The sequence below is a fragment of the Erythrolamprus reginae genome, chromosome 2, assembly GCF_031021105.1.
Source record: "Erythrolamprus reginae isolate rEryReg1 chromosome 2, rEryReg1.hap1, whole genome shotgun sequence".
NCBI lineage: Eukaryota > Metazoa > Chordata > Lepidosauria > Squamata > Dipsadidae > Erythrolamprus > Erythrolamprus reginae.
In genome coordinates this window covers 336,218,859-336,240,802 of record NC_091951.1, presented here as the reverse complement: position 1 = coordinate 336,240,802, position 21,944 = coordinate 336,218,859, and the positions used below count along the sequence as shown (strand labels likewise).

Here is a 21,944-nt window from a genome sequence, read left to right as displayed (position 1 = left end):
TAATAATAATAACAACAACAACAGCAAACAACAAAACAACTATTATTGTTATTGTTGTTGTTGTTGTTGTTGTTGTTGTAACAATCTGAAGTTAGTTGGGGGAAAGATCAAAGGCAACATGAGAAAATGTTATTTTACTGAAAGTGTAGTAGATCCTTGGAACAAACTTCCAGCAGACGTGGTTGGTAGATCCACAGTAACTGAATGTAAACATGCCTGGGATAAACATACAGTATATCCATCCTAAGATAAAATACAGGAAATAGTATAAGGGCAGACTAGATGGACCATGAGATCTTTTTCTGCCATCAGTCTTCTATGTTTCTATGTTGTTGTTGTTGTTGTTGTTGTTGTTATTATTATTATTATTATTATTATTATTAATTAGATTTGTATGCTGCCCCTCTCCAAGGACTCGGAGCGGCTCACAACAACAATAGCAATACAATACAAATCTAATGTTAAAAGACAAAGTTAAGAAACCCACTATCATTAAAAAAACAGGCAAGCTACACAATCACATCATACTCACATCCTACTAGTCAGAAGGGGGGGCATCAATCCCCCCATGCCTGGCGACATAAATGGGTCTTCAACGTCTTGTGGGAGGCAAGGAGGGTGGGGGCAGTTCTAATCTCCGGGGGGAGTTGATTCCAGAGGGCCGGGGCCACCACAGAGAAGGCTCTTCCCCTAGGTCCCGCCAGACGACATTGTTTAGTCGACAGGACCCGGAGAAGGCCAACTCTGTGGGACCTAATTGGCCACTGGGATTCGTGCGGCAGAAGGCGGTCCAAGAGCCTGCTACTTCATCTTTCTTAAGAAATGTTACCAACTTAAATCCCATGGATTCCATACCCAACATTCTTAATTGGCACAGTGCTAAATTGATACAAATGGGAAATTTTCAAATAATGTTCTAATAATTTAGGAAATTCCATTGCCTTCGATGGAAAATAGAACATATATCTTTTCCAGGCACTGTAATGGTGGAATCATTTCAATTTTTGATCTCAGTAGGCTGTGATACTCATTACTCATTGTCCCTCCAACTGCACCCCAAAGTTGTAGCTGTCTTAACATCTGTTTCTTTTTTAGGGACTTCTCAAGGATTCTCCTGTGCGAAGAGCCGTGAAGGACACTCTTTCTAATCCACAGTCTCCTCAACCATCTCCGTATAATTCTCCAAAACCACAACATAAGTTGACACAAAGTTTCTTACCTCCTGGCTGGGAAATGCGAATCGCCCCCAATGGCAGACCCTTTTTCATTGATCACAACACCAAGACCACGACATGGGTAAGATGATATTTCACACCTTGGGTGTGTAGAAGTGGGTGATAGGAGAAGGGAAAAATACTACTTTCACGTCATTGTTAAGCAGCAGACAACCAAAAGATTGGGTCAGCACAATTATTAGACAACGTATTTATTTTTTTAAATGTAATTTCTTTTAGTGAAGGCTGGAGAGGGAAGGGTTGGTCACAATTTCTTTTTCCAATTTGCCGGGTTTTGTTTTCTGTTAACAAGTTTCAACAGTGTTTTTCCTGTTATGGAATCAGTTTACAATAGTTTAAACATCTGCCATTGTGTCCCAAATCATTGAATAGAATAGAACAGAATTTTATTGGCCAAGTGTGATTGGACACACAAGGAATTTGTCTTGGTGCCTATGCTCTCAGCGTACATAAAAGAAAAAGATACATTTGTCAAGAATCATGTGGTACCACACTTAATGATTGTCATAGGGGTCAAATAAGCAATGAAGAAACAATCATTGATATGTCATAAAGTCATTTTCTATTAGCAATCATGTAGATAAGCTTTCTCTATGATGGCCTATCCCTAATATGGTGTTTCATTTTTCCCCAAATTCACATTTCTGCTTTAACTGAGTCTATCCACTTTGCATCTGTTTATTCTCTTCTTCTCTTTCCTACCTGAAATCATATTTTGGCAAAACATATTCAGTTTTCCTTCATTTCCAACAGTAAATAAAGATTACATCATAATACACAGCATTTTGGAGTAATATAAAAGAGAAGCAAGTGCCCTGTCTTTTCAGGAGGGAAGTGTTTTTAATAGGAAAGTGAACCCAAGAACAAGGGGGCACAACCTGAGGTTAGTTGGGGGAAAGATCAGAAGCAACGTGAGAAAATGTTATTTTACTGAAAGAGTAGTAGATGCTTGGAACAAACTTCCAGCAGACGTGGTTGGTAAATCCACAGTAACCGAATTTAAACATGCCTGGGATAAACATAGATCCATCCTAAGATAAAATACAGGAAATAGTACAAGGGCAGACTAGATGGACCATGAGGTCTTTTTCTGCCATCAATTTTCTATATTTCTATGAAACAGGGAAATCATCTTATCCTCTTAACTCCTATGTGGTTATTCACATCCCTGTAGAATAAGGAGCCATGAGATGAGGCAGCCAACAATTAAAGAAGTACAAAAGTAGGACTAGAGCTTCTCTAGGATTTCTAGCCAGGAGCTTTAACAATCAGACCAAATTGGCTCTCTTACATGTCTAATATTTACCCTGTTTCCCTGAAAATAAGGCAGCATCTTATATTAATTTTTAATCCCAAAGATGTGCTACCTCTTATTTTCAGGGGATGTCTTACTATTTTTCAATGAAGAATTCACATTTATTGCTGAACAAAAAATATGAACATATGCACCAAGACAAATTCCCTGTGTGTCCAATCACACTTGGCCAATAAAAATTCTATTCTACTCTATTCTATTCTATTCTATTCTATTCTTTATACTGTACAGTAGTTGTCATCACAAACCAGCATAACCAGATAAACTGTGAATCCTATCAAGAATTTCTTACTAGTACCGTACCATTATTTCCATGTACAACAATTATACTTTTTTCAAATATATGTTATATATGTTCCTTTCAGGAATGCTTCAAAACGAAACCTCTCCTATGTCTTACTTTCGGGGGTGACTTATTTTCAGGGAAACAGGGTAGATGTGGCTGCATAAAATCCAAATAACTTGATTTTGCTCATTGCTGTAGAAATTTCTATCCTTAGAGTTTTGTCAGGATAATGCAGGCATAATGCAGTGTTTCTCATTCCAAGTTTTTACAGATATAGAATGGAATGGAATAGAATAGAATAGAATTATTTATTGTCCAAGTGTGATTGGGCACACAACGAATTTGTCTTTGGTGCATATGCTCTCAGTGTACATAAAAGAAAGACATTTGTCAAGAATCACAAGGTACAACTGTTGGCTTGTCTCGGTTAGGCTATGAAACCTTCGACAACACCGAGCAGAGAATTTTAACAGAGCATGGATAAAGCCAAGACACAGACTTAGTTAAATAAGTATTATTTACATATAAACAAAATATAAACAATCCAGAATAAGCACGAAGCAAATACAGAACAATACGCACTGAGCAATTACAAGATTAGCACAAAGCAAAATACAATATAGATAATAAGCACGAAGCTTATACAAGAAGATACGCACGAAGCATAAACACAACTCCCCCTCTCTCAGGCAAAAGTGAAAAAGGAAGTGACCGAGCAAAATAATGAGCTTTTATAGCTTCAATGACGAAGTGACGAAACAGCCTTGAATATTAACTCTTCAAGTACAAGTTAACCCTTTAAGTGCACATTAACTCTTTTAAGTACAAGTTTGGTACAAGCTTACAATATGCAGTTTACAATGGCAATCCCTAACAACCATGTACCCTGTACTAACAACAACATTTAATGATTGTCATATGGGTCAAATAAGCAATCAGGAAACAATCAATATTAATAAAAAATCTTAAGGATACAAGCAACAAGTTACAGCCATACAGTCATAAGTGTCAGGAAATGGGTGGTAGTAATATAGGAGCAAAAGAAATAGTTTACTATACAGTCTTCTGGTAAATAGCAATAGCACTTATATTTATTTTATTTATTTATTTATTGGATTTATATACCACTTCGCTGTGCTTTACAGCCCTCACTAAGCGGTTTACATAATCAGCCTATTGCCCCCAACAATCTGGGTTCCCATTTTACCCACCTCAGAAGGATGGAAGGCTGAGTCAACCTTGAGCCTGGTGAGATTTGAACTGCCCAATTGCAGGCAGCCGGCAGGCAACCAAAGAAAAACCTTGAGTCTGAATCGATTCAATCTGCGAAACTGCCGGCAGCCGGTGATCAGCAGAAGTAGCCTGCAGTACTGCACTCTAACCACTGCTCTTATGAATGAAATGAAATCATCTCTAACCTAATTTTACCGACAAAGTAAATCTATTGCAGCTTCTTGAAAACGGCTGCATAAACTAGCTTGCATTAATGTGCAAAAAAAGTGATTTTATTTATTTATTTATTTTATTTTTATGCCGCCCTTCTCCTTAGACTCAGGGCGGCTTAGCAATAGCACTTCTTAACAGAGCCAGCATATTGCCCCCACAATCCGGGTCCTCATTTTACCCACCTCAGAAGGATGGAAGGCTGAGTCAACCTTGAACCGGTGATGAGATTTGAACCGCTGACCTTCAGATCTACAGTCAGCTTCAGTGGCCTGCAGTACAGCACTCTACCTGCTGCGCCACCCCAGCTCTTAATGATGTTAAATGTTTTGCTGCAAAAAAAATTATACTGTCTGAAATCTAAGTGGGAAGAAAGGAGGGAGGGAGGAAGGAAGGAAGTTCGGAATCAAGATGTTGCCTTGATCAAAGTGTAACTTCAGTAAGGATGTTCTTACAACAGTTTGTTTGTCACTTCAGGAAGATCCCCGACTGAAATTTCCAGTTCACTTACGGTCAAAAGCAGCTTTAAACCCAAATGACTTGGGGCCCCTTCCTGTAAGTATCCACACTGGACATTTTGAGATAATGGCAGGGGGTGGGGGGTTGAGTTTAATAATTATGGCAGTAGTCTGATTTGTTTGCAGCACTAAAAGCTTCGCTATGAATATATAGATTCCCCTGAGCTTTCTCGGCCATACAACATAGCAAAGTACCCATAAAACAAAGGTTTATGGTCCTGCATTTATGAAGGATACTTCTCAAACAAAAGCATTTGTTTGAGTAGTAGCCATCATAACCCTCAAAACTTATTAAAAGGGTTTAATTGGAAGGAACAACGCTGCTTGCAGTATGTTTTCATAACATGGACAGCAAATTGCTTTTAAATGTCTACTTCCATTTTCTCTGTTTTATTGATCTTTGCAAACTCAGCCGATTACTTGGTTGGCTTCATTTGCAATTTTAGCTTTCATCCCTCTCTCTGGGATGAAGATGTTTTGCAAGATTACATTTAGAGGCAAAAATGCTCCCATTTCGCTTTCTTTTCAGAAAAAAGAATAGAACACTTGTTATTTTCAGTGGTCTGGATTCTCCCCTTCTCAATTTGCAATCTTGAAGATGAATCTTTATTTTTGCCTGTTTGCCTCTTGAAGATAAATCACAGTTTCATCACTGCTAGCCATTTATACATTTAAGACTTTTAAAAAGAACCAATAAACAGGTTAGTTTAATGCAGTTTGAAGCAGTGTTTCCCAACCTTGATTTCTTTAAGATATACTGACTTCGACTCCCAGAATTCCCCAGCCAGCATATTTGCTGGAGAATTCTGAGAGATGAAATCCACACATCTTAAAAGTTGTCAAGTTGAAAAACAGAGCTAAGCAGGTAACTCAAATCAATTTGACCAGAACTTAATGAGATTAGTTTAAGTAAAGACATCTACTAAGTAACAGTTTTTAATTCTATTATTTGTGCCTCAAAAATAAAATTGTGTCTTAGAAAAAAAAAGTCTAAACATTGTAAACATGTTCTTTCAATTCAACATCAATAACTGTTACAATATACTATTGAGAACTTCTCACCCAGAATTTGTAACACTTTTCCAAGATTGAAAACAGTTGTCTGTTCTTATGAGACCATATCCTTTTTGAAAGTATTTAAAAATTTTCTCTTGGATCCTGAATGCTGTATCTACATCAGTAAGGAGCACATGTGTCCTTTTTAGAATTAAAGCTGGAATCTAGCATTACTTTATTTGACATATTGGTCCTTTGTTCATTAAATGCAGTCTAAAAAAAATAAAACTGCAAATAATGAAGTAAGATTAAAAGACAGAATTATATTACAATAAAACCAATAAGTAGAAGAGGTAGCATGGTCTTCACTGCCACCTAAGAGCAGGGAACATGAGCTGGTCTGAATTTCCTTGAGAAGAAGTTCCTTATGGGTTAAACTATACCAGTTGAGATCAGAAAACCAATCCTTAAGCAATGCAGTACTGTAGTAAGCCATGTGATTGTACTGTTTAGCGATGGTGGTTCTGGCTGAACCACTGTTAAGCAAGAACCACGCATGTTGTTAAACAAGGATGATATCTTCCAACTTCCTGCCAACTTGACAAATTGATTTTTGCCTATGGGAATCCAGCAGGGAAGATCATAGTTTACATGCCCATAGTATAGTGCGATGACCATAAGTACAAGGCCCATTTGCAATTACCACTCGTTCAGGGTTGTCTTGAGTTCAAACAGTTGTTGGATGAGTGAACATTAAACGAAGGCCACCTACAATTGGAATTCGTTACAGAAAAAGTCACATCTTCTATATTTAAGTATCCACTTCTCTTTGTGGAGGCACATACAGTAAGGGTTCGTCGTAAAACATAGCTAGATTTGTAAGCCATCCATGGTTCCTATATACCACCTCGGGTGCCGAAAGAACGTAAACATGTGCTATCGCGCATACATGAGTGCCCACAACCATAATTCAATGCCTGGGGAGGGCAAAAACAGCTTCCTCCGCCCCCCGGAGACTCTCTGGAGGCCGGAAACAGCCTGTTTCCCAACTTTGCAAGTTCAGTTCGCCCGACACTACTTCCAAGTTAAGATACTGAAGTGTGTCTGTTCTATTGTAAACCTAAGAATATCCACATCCATCTTTTTGAGAACAGAATAAAAATGTCTTGCACACACGGTAAAAACCATGGTTCTTTTGCTATTTTAACATTATCTACTGCATTATCTCTGTATTTAATTCTACATTTCTCATTTGTAAGAACAGACTAATGTCCTTACCATGCTGTTCGTATGAATGTAAATACTCAAGATTATATATGTAAAACGTCCCTTTAGTTGCAATTACAAGTAGAAAAATCTCCTTTATTTAAGTGAATGCCTTCTCTCACTTGGCAAGCCCTTCCAGGGCCCCCAAAAGCTCTGTTTTTAAGGGACTTTTTGTCTGCTTTCCTGTAATTTGGGCTGTTTAAAAAAAATACTTATCGCCCGCCAGCAGCATCTCCTTGCTGCTTTCTGAGGATTGAACAAAAGGTAGTGCTTTCTTTTTTTCTGGTTCTTGTTCAGATTTTTCTCCTCTGTCTACAAAAGTTTGAATTCACAGGAAAAAAACTTCTTTTTTTCCTTCCTGAACTGTGGAGAGTAAAATGGTTTAACTCTCTGCTTAAGGCCAATGCAGAAGTTGCCAGCCATCTCTTGCTACTCCTTCTTACAAAAAACACAGTGGGAAGGAACACAATCCTAGCATGTCATGTCCTCATTAGAGGGGAAAAAACGGAGTACAGTGTTCCCTCGATTTTTGCGGGGGATGCGTTCCGAGACCATCCACGAAAATTGAATTTCCGCGAAGTAGAGATGTGGAAGTAAATACATCATTTTTGGCTATGAACAGTATCACAAGCCATCCCGTAACACTTTAAACCCCCAAATTACCATTTCCCATTCCCTTAACAACCATTTACTCACCATTATTACTGCTACTCACCATTGAATAAGACACTTAGTGATCCTGATATTTATAAACATAATTATTTATTATCAATAATTATTTTTTTTGTTATTTATTTGCAAAACTTATTAGTTTGGCGATGACGTATGACGTCATCGGGTAGGAAAAACCGTGGTATAGGAAAAAAACCGTGAAATATTTTTTAATTAATATTTTTTTTAAAACCGTGGTATAGGCTATTCGCGAAGTTCAAACCCGCAAAAATCGAGGGAACACTGTAATAAAAAAACCCGATATCATTGGTGAATTCCAATATTAAGTATATAATGCATGAAACATTCTTTAAACTGTTAGGGGGAATAAATGAAGCTATCTATATGCCTGTTTAGAAATGTTTGAACCTAATAACGCTGCAATAAATATTAATTCTGCTTCTGATGTTGTTTTTGTTGTTCTTTTAATTACAGCCTGGTTGGGAGGAAAGGATTCATTTGGATGGAAGAACCTTTTATATAGATCATAGTAAGTAGGCACGCAGGCTCTACAAGCGAATAGATGAAGGAATCCTTATTGAAGTGAAAGCTTTGTAATTTTACTCTTCATTTAGGAAGCCAGGTGTTGCTATGTGGCGAGATTCATACCCGAGACATAGTGCCCTCTTACGGTACTGTACAATTCACCAAAAGCTTGCTTTAATTGGCTCATCAAGCTTTGTCCCTATTTGATCTTGTGAAGCATTAACATTACTTCTTTGTGGTTGTTTTCGTTGAGTTTTTTTGGATTTTATTTCGTTTCTCTTTGATGTTGTGGATGGATCCCATGGCTTATCTGCACTTATTAATAAATGGAAGCACACTCTAGGAATAGAAAATAAGATGAGAAAAAAAAATGAATAATGTAGCCGTGAGTCTAAATATCACACAAGTAGTAGAGGAAATTTTTGCTAGAATCTTTCCCTTCACAAATTAATTAAAGTAGGTCTTGGGGCAACACCAGTTCTGACCTTATTTTCTATTTGTGGCATGTTAGTTTGCACTGTTAATCTATCCACCCTGTTAATCAATCCACTTTTGTTCCTTGAAGTCCTAGTCTAAATGGCGTTGCATTGTAGACATGTCCTATTACAGCACTTCTGAACCAGTGTGTGGATCTTTGTTGTGTTTTGATTTTCAAGTGGCAATAGAAATAATAATTGTTCTTCAACTGGGAATGTTTGTGATTTTTTTTTAAAAGTTCATAAATGCATATTAACTGCTCAACATTTTCTTGAGCGACAATATGAAAAGAAAACAACTGTATGAAACTTGAAAAATTAACCTTTTAAAATTATTGCATCGGTGTTTTGATCTCTGTTGTCTTTGAATATCCATCAATTAACAATGGTACTTAGCTGCATAATGTTAAGTTAACTTATTTTATAAAGAATGCCTGGATAAAGAAACTTCTGAATCTTGAAAATGCATGAAAAAGTAAAATTATCCTTTAAAATAAATTTTTAAAATGTGGTCAACGTTTAGAACCAGGTTAAGGTCTTCCTAGAATTAGAATTAACCAAGAAATGCCTAAGTGCTACATGACTAATTCTGTTTTTTAGTACTTTTGGAAGAGAGGAAATGATAGCACTTAGGTTCTTTTTGTCTTTTCTGTTGTTGACCTTCCTTTTCCTCTTAAATAGTTTTGCTTCCTCAGATGTTTGTCACCTTTATTAAACTTTTGCACTGATACTGAAGTTAGATGCCTTGTATATTAAGCATTTATTTTCTGTCACCACCAGTTGTAAGTCCTTACCTTACCAGCAGTAGCAATATGTATTTTTTTTCTGCTGCCATAAAGACAGTTGAGTAAAATCAGGCACAGCTCTGTGAATCTCAGCCCTGTCTTAAAACCAGCTTGGTTGAATCACTGAAGCCTTACAATCACTGTAGTGATACCTCGTCTTACAAACGCCTCGTCATACAAACTTTTTGAGATACAAACCCGGGGTTTAAGATTTTTTTGCCTCTTCTTACAAACTATTTTCACCTTACAAACCCACCGCCGCCGCTGGGATGCTCCGCTTCCGGACTTCCGTTGCCAGCGAAACACCCATTTTTGCGCTGCTGGGATTTCCCTGAGGCTCCCCTCCATGGAAAACCCCACCTCCAGACTTCTGTGTTTTTGTGATGCTGCAGGGGAATCCCAGCAGTGGAATCCCAGCAGCGCAAAAACATGCGCTTCTCTGGCAACGGAAGTCCGGTGGTGGGGTTTCCCAGCGAGGGGAGCCTCAGTGAAATCACAGTATTGCAAAAACACAGAGGTCCAGAGGTGGGATTTCCCATGGAGGGGAGCCACAGGGGAATCCCAGCAGCGCAAAATCGGGCACTTCGACTGGCAAAAAGGGTGAATTTTGGGCTTGCACGCATTAATCGGTTTTCCATTGATTCCTATGGGAAACATTGTTTCATCTTACAAACTTTTCACCTTAAGAACCTCATCCCGGAATCAATTAAGTTTGTAAGACAAGGTATCACTGTATATCTCTTGCCTTGCTTGGTGCATCTTTTTATCCTGTACAATAAGACTGATGGCCATGCTAGTTTACTGCTGGATTCAGATTTTATTTTATTTTAAAAATTTATAAATTGCATTGATATAAACCCACCATATGGATTCCTGGAAGTTTACAGTAATAACAACATGAGAAAGCATTATCAATACATTAATGAAAATGCAAGAAAACATTAAGATGCAGCAAAGAAAGTGAATGTATATTAAAATAAATTTCTCCAGCTTAACTCCTCGGGATAGTCCAAACCAAATAACCTCAACGCATAAATAATACCAGGAAAACAATGGCAGCAATTATGCATTAAGTCTTTGTAGCATTTTCTGGAATCCTATCAGGGAAGGAGCGTATCTGATACTATTGGACAAAATAAATAAATAATAAATAAATAAAATAAATACTAACCAAAGGATCAGGGCCTCAGCTTCCTCAATTCATAGAAATGAGGAATGATTAATAGCTTTTCCAGGAAGGAAAACAGTTTTTCTATTCTGGTTGGAAAAGTTAGATGCCAAGAACTTTATTGGTCAAAGCATCATTTATATCACTAAAATTGGAGCAGATTGTTCTTTTGAGCTACTTGCTGATGAGAGGGCCAGACATTACGTTGTTAGGTTAGTGCTGGTGACATAGGCTCAAGTCTAACTGTGGCATTGCAGGAGGAGGTTTGGATTAAGTCTACAATAGCAAATAATCAAGAGAGATCTTACACATTTTATTAAAAGGTATCTACTTTCATGAGCTGCATCCCCCATTAAATCTTCATCACAGAGTGGCTAACCCAGTGTTTCTCCATCTTGACAACTTTAAGATGTATAGAGTTCAATTCCCAGAATTCCCCAGACAGTACTTAAAAGTCACCAAGGTTGAAAAACTGATCCAGGATTTTAACTAAATGAACCAGTAGGATGGAAGTGGGTAGGTAAGGAAAGGGAGACAAGTTGCTTATGCAGTTGTAGGTTACCAGTAATCATAAACCCAACTGGAAAAACATCAGCCCTAAATTCCAAAACTGCTTGAGTTCATTTGAGCCCATCTGTAAAAGCGATTATACGACAGTCACAAAACCATGTATTTTCTAAAAATAAAAGCAACCCGAAACAAGACTGTTTTTCTAAAACGGTGAATGTTTTAGAAAAATTGGGTTTTAACAGTACATAAGTTCAACTTTCATACATCAGACATTTTCAAGCGATCTCTGAAGGTCTCAACAAAAACAATGAGGTTTTGACACATTGCAGTTGTGAATTGATAATGTCCCTGTAGTGTCTCACACATACAGTCTTTGAGATAACTTTGGATTGTCACCATCACACAGCCACAACCTACCATATGAGGTTGGTGTGATGTATTGCGTACATTGTCTTAAACTCCCAAAGAACAGGCAGGATATAAATCTAGCAAATAAATACCATCAATTGCATACACTTGAAAATTTAAAAGAATTTACTTCACTTTTAAGTTTCTAACAATTACAGTTAGGAAATGTGTTCGTTAGGGCCAAAATAAAGGTGGTTTTAACTGAGAATATTTGCGGCTAGCCACTATAACTCTCTTTAGTTTTTAATGGTTTTAAGTATTCTTTGTTCCATCATGCTTTCAAACAGCACTTCTTCTAAACCAATTCACCAATTGGCAAAGACAATTTTCCTCAGTTGACTCATCGCTCTAGAATGAGTTTCTAGGCTTTGCTAAGATGTTCAGCTGCCTTGAGAACTTTGGGGAGGCAAATGCAGCCCAGTCCATATAACACAGTTTATAGTAGTGCCACAGGTAGTCCTCAATTTATGACTGCAATTGAGCCTAAGGTTGCAGTCATAAGTTGTTGCAGTCATAAGTTGAGATATCACATGGCCAGATGTGATTTTTATTTTTGGGCATTGTTTGCAGAAGTCATGTAAGCAATTCTATTTTACCCAAGGGTATTTTTGCTGGAAATCAGATATAAACACTGGGAAAACTAAAAACGAAAACCATTGAAACTTGCAGTCACTTTGACTGCAAAACACTGCAAACAGCCATAAAGGTGAGCTTGTTATCAAGCACCAAAAATATGATCACATTATCATAGGATGTGTCAACCATTGTAACTTTTAAAATTGGGGTTTATGTGGATTTGGGGGAGGATTCATCATAACTTCAAACGGTCATCAAACAACGAAATCATAAATGAAGAATTCCCTGTATTTGGGGTGGTTTATTTATCCATACATACCATTGATAAAATGTAAAATTTCCTATAATTCCTGCTGTCTTAAAGTTATTTTTTTTTTATTACAAAAGACAGAAAGAAATCATGAACATCCCTAAAACAACACATAATTAGAAAAACCACATCATTCGAGACTCAACCGTCACTTTAGAAAAAGCCTGGGAAAATAGCCAAGTCCTTAATAGCTTCTTGAATGTCAACAATATGTCGTAATGTTGTGCTGTGCCTTTTCCTAGAAAAATGCATTTTGTATTTAGAAATCCCTTTCAATCCCATGCCTTCCAGAAAACCATGTGAGAATTCCCCCCCCCCTTGTTTGTAGAGGCTGCTCAAAAAGCTGTTTCCTAAGAAAAAAGATTGTACTAAGAAAATATACAATCTGTTTTATGAAATAAGAAGATAGAGAGAAGTAAAAATAAACTACAGTAGTCCCTTTGCACCGTAACCAGATTCTATTTAGCAAGAGGCCCACATCCTCTTAACTTTTCTGGGTTGATAAGGGAACAATAATAATCCTTCCTTTCTTCCTTCCTTCCTTCCTTCTTTCCTTCCTTCTTTCCTTTCTTCCTTCCTTCTTTCCTTCCTTCCTTCTTTCCTACTTTCCTTCTTTCCTTCCTTCTTTCTTTCCTTCCTTCCTTCTTTCCTTCCTTCCTTCCTTCCTTCCTTCCTTCCTTCTTCCCTCCCCGGAAGAGGCAATTGTGAGGATATTGTAAGGCAAACCCCTCTGCTCAGCCTTGTAGGCAGCAACACTTAACGTGCAAAACTTGCCACAGGTATTAAATTATTTGCACAGGAGAAGGGTTGTTTGTTCTTTATTTTAAAAATGTTCAACACAGAGTGGAGGCAAAAGATACCAAAAAGTGAAAAGCAAACAAAATAATGGCAACTAACTGTGGAAAACAGTTTTATATGAGTTGCCCAGGATTCCTGCGATTGCCCAATCTCATGATTTGAGTGCCACCTTGGGTGCCTCCCCATTGTAATATCCACTGTTTTATATTTTACCATCATAAAACACCCCATGTTTTTAAAAAGAATTAGAACTTAGTGGGAGGGCTTTAAATGAGTGACAAATTATTCAGGGAAATCTTTTTCAAGATTCTTATGTTGCTCTTTGATTGCACTCTTTAAATTCCTCACTTTGCTCTGCTCTCTGTAATAAAGATTTCAGAATAAAGAAATAATTTCCCTAATTCAGAGGTCATTTCCCTACCAATTCGCCCAGCACCGACAATGTGAGCATGTGTGCATGCATGCTCACTTCAGTCGTGCATGCACCTTCTATGCATGCATGCACCTTCCATGCATGCACACGGTCTCCTACGCATGCATGTTGTTCGCGTGCGTGGCTTGCCGACACGCATGCAGCTTGAAAACATGGCTAAATAGGACGGCAAAGCGCCAGGGCGCTACTACCAGTTTGCCTGAACCAGTGCAAACCACCTGAATACCACCTCTGTTCTAATTTAGGACATAAATATGTTCTAAAGGTATCTGGATGGATCCCAGCTAGAATTAAATTTGGAAAGAGAAGCAGTAGCAATTATAGCATTTAGACTTATATACGGCTTCACAGTGCTTTACAGCCCTCTCTAAGCGGTTTACAGAAAGTAAACATATTGCCCCCAACAATCTGGGTCCTCATTTTAACGACTTTGGAAGGATGGAAGGCTGAGTCAACCTTGAGCCTACTGAGATTCGATCTACCAAACTGCTGGCAGCTGGTGATCAGAAAAAGTAGCTTACAGTAGTGCACTCTAACCACTGCGCCACCAAGGCAGTGGAAGGTAGAAGCAACCTTTAAGAAAAGGACTTAAAAGTTTCTTAAAGGATTTTTTAATACAAAAAGAGGGCTGGAATACTTAAGTCAGGTTTCCTCAAGCCAGCACCCAGCCTTCCTCCAGTGTATAGAACTTCCATAACCCCAAAGTCCAATTAATAAATAAATAAGCGCTGGTTAGGGATTGTCAATTACATCATGTAATAAATCTATTGCAATTATGCTGCATCCAGTGTACTCAAATAATTTCCCTTTTTATTTTCCCAAATGCAAAATAACGCTGAATTCAAACCACTCAGACTTCAAAGTTTCCAAGTGCAGAATTATTGCTCCACATTGATAGAGGATTTTTTCCCCTCCCCAAACATTTTGAAAACATTGGAAACGCCAGATAGCTGCTTCAAACCCAGAATAGCAGGTTGAAATGGTTCAATTCAAAATACTTCGCCCCTTGTCAGAATGCGGTCTCTGCTTATAGAATAGTTTATACAGGAATCGGGAGGCTAAATGAAACCCGGAAATAATTGAATCTTTCTTGCTGCTTTTTAAAATGACATATAAGGTCCTCTTTTGTTCCCGACAGTACTTGACCATCTACTGTTGTTGTTTGGTTGTGGTTCTTTTTGTTTTAAAAACGGAAGGTGAGAGGGGGGAAAAATGTGTTGCAATTTTTCTTGTTTAATTTTTCAGATAATAAAATTACCCAGTGGGAAGATCCCAGGTTGCAGAATCCTGCTATTACAGGTCCAGTAAGTACTGCACAGATTTTTTTTTAATTATTATTTATTTTCTCTTTTTTTGCAAAAACTGCTGTGATTAGTAGTTTTAACTTGGAAAGAAAATGACTGACTTCGATGTTTGTACCTGTGCCCACCCTTACAGTGGCACTAGTATTCCCCCATGCTACTCATCCAACATTTTAACTCTTTATAAAGGAAAAGAGGTTCCCCTCGCACGTATGTGCTAGTCATTCCCGACTCTAGGGGGCGGTGATTATCTCCGTTTCTAAGCTGAAGAGCCAACACTGTTAGAAGACGTCTCTGTGGTCATTTGGCCAGCATGACTAAAGGCCAAAAGCGCAGTCAGTGCCTCCAAAGTGGTCCCTATTTTTCTACTTGCACTTTTTACATGCTTTGAAATTGCAAATTTGGCAGAAGCTGGGACAAGTAACAGGAGCTCACTCCATTATGCGGTGCTAGGGATTCGAACCACCGACCTTCTGATCGACAGGCTCAGCATCTTAGCCCCAGAGCTACCGCATCCCCTTAGCTGTTTAAATAGTTCTAAATGCTGAAAAAGAGTCTCAAACAGTGAACTTAATTTTGCAGAGGGAATATAATCCATTCAAAATCATACAGAAGCATTTATTCTTACCCATCTACCTTTTGGGAATCTGATAGACCATCATTTTTGAAGTGGATTAGATTGAGGACCATCTGTATTGAATGAATTGTGTTCCAACCTAAAAAGTGTTCACTCATGAACTTTAAACAAATCATAATTTCTGATTCTGCAGTTACCAAACTAAATAGATATGCAAACTGACTACTGTCTACGAGTAGACAACATGGCCAAGGACATGACTTTAAAAAGATAAATTTATACCACAAGCTCTTGAGCTTGGGATAAAATCTCATCATACCTTCTTGTTCTGGTTGAAAGTTTAGCCCATCCAAAAATTGTATTTGTCCTTTTATAATGTATATGAATCTACCTTTCCTAATAAAAAATTATTTTTTTAAGAAAATTAAACTACATCTTTCTTGGCTAACTACCTAACCAGAATTATTTCAATATGTTCTGAGACAGTTTGACAATTTAAAATGTACTCCTGTAAGGATAGGAAATCACAGATCTCAATAGGTTGGTATAGGTATTATTGGCATCGGGTTTAAGGAAATGAAAGATTAAGGAAAGGAATAATTAAGAGAGATTATTAAGGAAAATAATAATAATTATTAAGGAAAATAATAATTAGAAAGAAATGGATGATCCCAACATGGCTGTTTCATGATCATTTGAATATTTACATCAAGAGTACAATGTTCATGTCTTCCAGGCTGTTCCATATTCCAGAGAATTTAAACAAAAATATGACTACTTCCGGAAGAAGTTAAAGAAACCGGTAAGTCCGGTAAATATTTATTTTATGATGAAGTTTGTAGCCTTAGAATGCAACCTTGCTTTTAATATATTTTGCTTTTTACTATACATTTTGCTATGGCACTCTGCAATTGCATAACTTATCTTTGTTTCCTTTTTTCTCTCATTCATCTTCCATTCCATTGTCCCAAATGCTCCCAGATGTCCATTATGTCCATTTAATCACTACCTTTTCTCTCTCTGTAAATTAGGGTCCCACATAACCAAATCCACACACATTCTTGCTATTGTTTTTTTTCCCAGCCACTAAGGCAAGGGTCCCCAAACTTGGCAACTTTAAGACTTGTGGACTTCAACTCCCAGAATTCTGGGAGTTGAAGTCCACAAGTCTTAAAGGTGCAAGTTTAAGGACCTCTGCACTAAGGGTTCGTCTACATATCTTAGTATAGCACAAAGATTATTTAATAAGCCTCCTTTTCCTCCTTAGTCCGTTTGCTAAGACAGCAAGCACCTGTCTTTAATCATCCCAGTTTAGAAATGTTGCTTTCCTTCTTCTTAATCGGGCACAAAGGTTTCCATGTACAATAGACAATCTAAGGGGCTTCAGCAGTGAAGGGCTACCAAAACCTTTACTACCACACTGTGGGCGTGGCTTATGCAGGATGCCCTGCATTTTCTTTCAACATCTTTCAGTGGAAATTGGGTGCTCTGGGGTGGAGCTCCATTTTCGCTACCCCACTGCGTTCCCTCCTGTCTGGGCTGTAGCCCACCCCTGGGCTTCAGGCATGAGCCTAAAGGTGACACTAATCTACTTGGACTTCAGTTGAGTGAGCAAGTCTGCTGTGGATACACCGATTCCCTGTCCAGTGACTGGACCATGCATCTCCATGGTCTTAGGTTTTGGCCATGAGAAAGGCCCTTGAGTGACAAACAGGGATGTATTTCACGAAATACTTGCAGTTCAGCAGGACATATTGTCCAGGGGTTTGTTCCACTTATTTTCCCTACCAGTTTGCATTGCATCAGAGCCCTTCACTCCTCTACCCGAAACAGAATTCCCTACAAAACTAGACTTACAATCCTGGGTCTTGAAAGCTTAGAACTACGATGTCTTAAACATGATCTAAGTATTGCCCACAAGATCATATGCTGCAATGTCCTGCCTATCAAAGACTACTTCAGCTTCAACCACAACAGCACAAGAGCACACAACAGATTCAAGCTTAATATTAACCGCTCCAAACTTGACTTTAGTAATCGAGTTGTCGAAGCGTGGAACTCATTACCGGACTCTGTAGTGTCATCCCCTAACCCCCAACACTTTACCCTTAGATTATCCACGGTTGACCTCTCCAGATTCCTAAGAGGTCAGTAAGGGGCGTACATAAGTGTACCAGCGTGCCTTCCGTCTCCTATATCTCCTATACCATTCTTCTTTCCTATATTTATTCTATTCTTTCACTGATATATTTTATTCCTATTTCTTCTATTCTATTCTTTCTTAGATATACTTTACTATGGGTATATCCTCTATAACCTTCATTATATATTTACTATATGTATACCCAATATATCTCTCATTGTGCAATGGACAAAATCAATCAATAAAATAAATAAATAAACTGTATTCAAAAGAAGAAAACAAGGCCTAGTCATACCCTTAGACAATTTATTCTATAAATAGCTGATATGAAAAATGCATTCATTGTTGTTGTGAGCCGCTCCGAGTCTGCGGAGAGAGGCGGCATACAAATCAAATCAAATAAATAAATAAATAAATAAATAAATTCAGATGAGTCAATGTATAGAAGATTGACAGCAGAAAAAGACCTCATAGTCCATCTAGTCTGCCCTTATACTATTTCCTGTACTTTTTATATTATTATTTATATTAATATTATTTTTTCCCTGAAGGCTGATATACCAAACAGATTTGAGATGAAACTCCACCGAAATAATATTTTTGAAGAATCGTATAGAAGAATCATGTCAGTGAAGAGACCTGATGTATTAAAAGCCAGACTCTGGATAGAATTTGAATCTGAAAAAGGCCTTGACTATGGAGGAGTGGCCAGAGAATGGTTCTTCCTATTGTCCAAGGAAATGTTCAACCCCTATTATGGCCTCTTTGAATATTCAGCAACGTAAGTATATTATTTATGTATTGGTTTGTAACATTTATTGGCCATCTATTTTACCGTAAGGTCATTGATGGAATATTCCTATAGCTACATTAGATGAATTCAGTCTTTTTTAAAATTTTGGCTTTTTCACAATTTTCTGGTAGAAAGCCACCAACAATAGCCGTATATAACTTCACAAGAGAAAGTCAAACTAGTAATATGATTAGGGGACTGGAGGCTAAAACATATGAAGAACGGTTGCATGAACTGGGCATGGCTAGTTTAATGGACAAAAAAGGACCAGGGGAGACATGATAGCAGTGTTCCAATATCTCAGGGGTTGCCATAAAGAAGAGGGAGTCAATCTATTCTCCAAAGCACCTGAGGGTAGAACAAGAAGCAATGGGTGGAAGCTGAACAAGGAGAGAAGCAACTTAGAACTAAGGAGAAATTTCCTGACAGAACAATTAATCAATGGAACAGATTGCCTCCAGAAGTTGTGAATGTTCCAACACTGGAAGTTTTTAAGAAGATGTTGGATAACCATCTGTCTGTGTAGGGTTTCCTGCCTAGGCAGAGTGTTGGACTAGAACAGTGATTCTCAACCTGGGGGTCGGGACCCCTTTGGGGGTCACGCGACCGTTTCACAGGGGTCACCTAACACCCTGTGAAAAGACAAATTTTCCACATTGTTAGGAACTAAAGCTTCTATTCTGGCACCTTGAAACATATTTTTACAGTCCGACCAATCAGGCGTTTACAGTGTGAGTGTCCCTCTGTAAGCTGCCAATCAGCTTCAAGCTCTTTGGAATAATTGGTGCTAGACTTATGGTTGGGGGTCACCACAACATGAGGAACTGTATTAAGAGGTCGTGGCATTAGAAAGGTTGAGAACCACTGGACTAGAAGAACTCCAAGGTCCCTTCCAACTCTGTTGTTGTTGTTGCTGTTGTTGTTATTGTTAATGATGATGATGATGATAATAATAATAATAATAATAATAATAATAATAATATAGACAACATAATCCATAATCCTGGATTTACAACTATTCATTTAGTACCCGTTCAAAGTCACCAATGGTAGTACAAAAAGTGACTTATGATCATTTTTTCACACTTATAACTGTCCCCGTGGTCATGTGATGAAAATTTGGTTGCTTGGCAACTTGGTCATATTTAGGGTTGATCACACGATCATCTTTTGTGACCTTCTGACAAGCAAAGTCAATGTAGAAGCCAGATTCACTTAACCATGTTAACAACTCCGGTGATTCACTTAAGAAAGAAAGAAAGAAAGGTCTTAAAATGAGGCAAAACTTGCTTACCCACATAAATTTTGGGCTCTATTTAGGAGGCTTTCCTGAAGCCTGGGAAGAACGAAAACGGCCAAAAAGAAGTCCCAAAATCAGCTGACGGAGCTGATATAGGGCAACACCTCCTATGCCATAGGTTCGCCATCACTGTTATAAGTCAAGGACTAACTATACAATCAAAAATACATGTCTTTGATTGTACGGAATGTTTTCCATAACCTTCAGTATGTAATTTGGACTCTATTTTATAGCATATGCCATGTATGTTTTTCCCTCCGTGTGTTTACGTTTAAAATATGTGTTTGCTCAACAGAAGAGGTACCATTTTGAACTTTGAACTATGTTGTACTAAGGAATACTGATTTGGTCCAATTGTCTCCAGCTGTTGCCTTTTATTTGTTAGTCATGTATATTACCTAGTGTGGCATTAATTTGCAAGATCCTTTTCTTCTGTGAAGAGATTTAACTAAAGACCAGCTGTTTTTGCTGGAATTTCGCAGTAACAAGCACAAAAGAGAGAACAAATTTGAAACAGCCCATAATGATAGGAAACAAGAATTCCCTGAATCAAGTGGCACTGCCTGTCAGGACACATTCCACTGTGTTCAAACCAAATATTTACCTATTCGTTGTTTCAGTTTATCTTCCGCCTTTCTGTTCAGATGTAAGATGCCATTGTTAACTCAATATCATTATAATCTTACAATTCTAAATAAGCCATCATGTCTACTCCCCCTTCTTATACATTTTTCTTTAAAAATAAAAACCCTTATATTTATTTGTTATGTATTTATTAATTCAACTTCTATGCCGCCCAATCCCAAAGGACTCAGGGTGGCAATAACCTTCTCCTAATTAATAAAAATAAAAAAGGTAGAAAAACAAATACAGTGATCCCCCGCTCGTTGCGAGGGTTCCGTTCCAGGACCCCCCGCAACGAGCGGGTTTTCGCGAAGTAGCGCTGCGGAAGTAAAAACACCATCTGCGCATGTGCAGATGATGTTTTTAACTTCCGCAGCGCTAGTGAGGAGCCGAAGATTGGGGGCGGCGGGGCTGTTTTAAAACGTCGCCGCCGACATGGGGGGCTCGCTAGCACCCCCCGAACCCCCAACCCAGGTTTGGGGGGGTGCTAGCGAGCCCCCCATGTCGGCGGGGACCTTTTAAAACACCCGCGCGGCTTTCCAATGAGTCCCGAAGACACGTTTGTCTTCGGGACTCATTGGAAAGCTCCGATCATTTTAAAACAGTTGCGCCGTTCTCCGCTGACTCCTAAAGCGGGGTGCGAAATGACTTGGAGGAATGGGAAGCTGAAACCGGCCGATTTGGACTTCCCATTCCTCCAAGTCACTTCGCCGCTCGTGTCCTGGCTAAACCGGGCAGCAGGAGACAGGCTTTGAGTTTTGGCTGCGGGGCGAGGGAGTTACGAAAGTCCTACTTCTCCCCCCGCAGCCAAAAACTCAAAGCCTGTCTCCTGCTGCCCGGTTTAGCCAGGACACGAGCGGCGAAATGACTTGGAGGAATGTGAAGCTGAAACCGGCCGGTTTCAGCTTCCCATTCCTCCAAGTCATTTCGCACCCCGCTTTAGGGCGACAGGCGGTGGGCTGGGAGCCGCAGGCGAAAGGAGCTCGGGCATTGTTCTCCGGACCCCGCCCGCTCAGCCCCGCGGCGGCCCTTTCCCTCTCCAGGCTGCGGGCGGGGTCCGGAGAACAATGCCCGAGCTCCTTTCGCCTGCGGCTCCCAGCCCACCGCCTGTCGCCCGGTTTAGCCAGGACACGAGCGGCGAAATGACTTGGAGGAATGTGAAGCTGAAACCGGCCGGTTTCAGCTTCACATTCCTCCAAGTCATTTCGCTGCTCGTGTCCTGGCTAAACCGGGCAGCAGGAGACAGGCGGTGGTCCGGGGGGCGCTGGCTCTCGGCGCTTTCGAGCTGAGTCCGGGAGCGAATTCGCTCCCGGACTCAGCTCAAAAGCGCCGATAGCAAGCGGCAAGGAACGGCTTGTCCACGCCGTTCATTCTCGCCGCTTTCGAGCTGAGTCCGGGAGCGAATTCGCTCCCGGACTCAGCTCGAAAGCGCCGAGAACGAACGGCAAGGAACGGCTTGTCCACGCCGTTCATTCTCGCCGCTTTC

At 39.1% G+C, this 21,944-nt stretch overlaps 1 protein-coding gene across 5 annotated transcripts in view; it reads left to right on the top strand.

Annotated features, from left to right (window-relative positions):
• NEDD4L (NEDD4 like E3 ubiquitin protein ligase) overlaps positions 1-21,944 on the top strand; it is a 441,323-nt gene that overhangs the window by 388,951 nt on the left and 30,428 nt on the right. For all 5 annotated transcript variants that reach the window (XM_070743513.1, XM_070743512.1, XM_070743511.1 and 2 more), the window contains 6 exons: positions 1,096-1,296; positions 4,757-4,834; positions 8,206-8,260; positions 14,966-15,024; positions 16,335-16,400; positions 18,293-18,522. In XM_070743513.1, the coding sequence (XP_070599614.1) occupies positions 1,096-1,296; positions 4,757-4,834; positions 8,206-8,260; positions 14,966-15,024; positions 16,335-16,400; positions 18,293-18,522 (689 nt within the window). The remainder of the gene's footprint in view (positions 1-1,095; positions 1,297-4,756; positions 4,835-8,205; positions 8,261-14,965; positions 15,025-16,334; positions 16,401-18,292; positions 18,523-21,944) is intronic.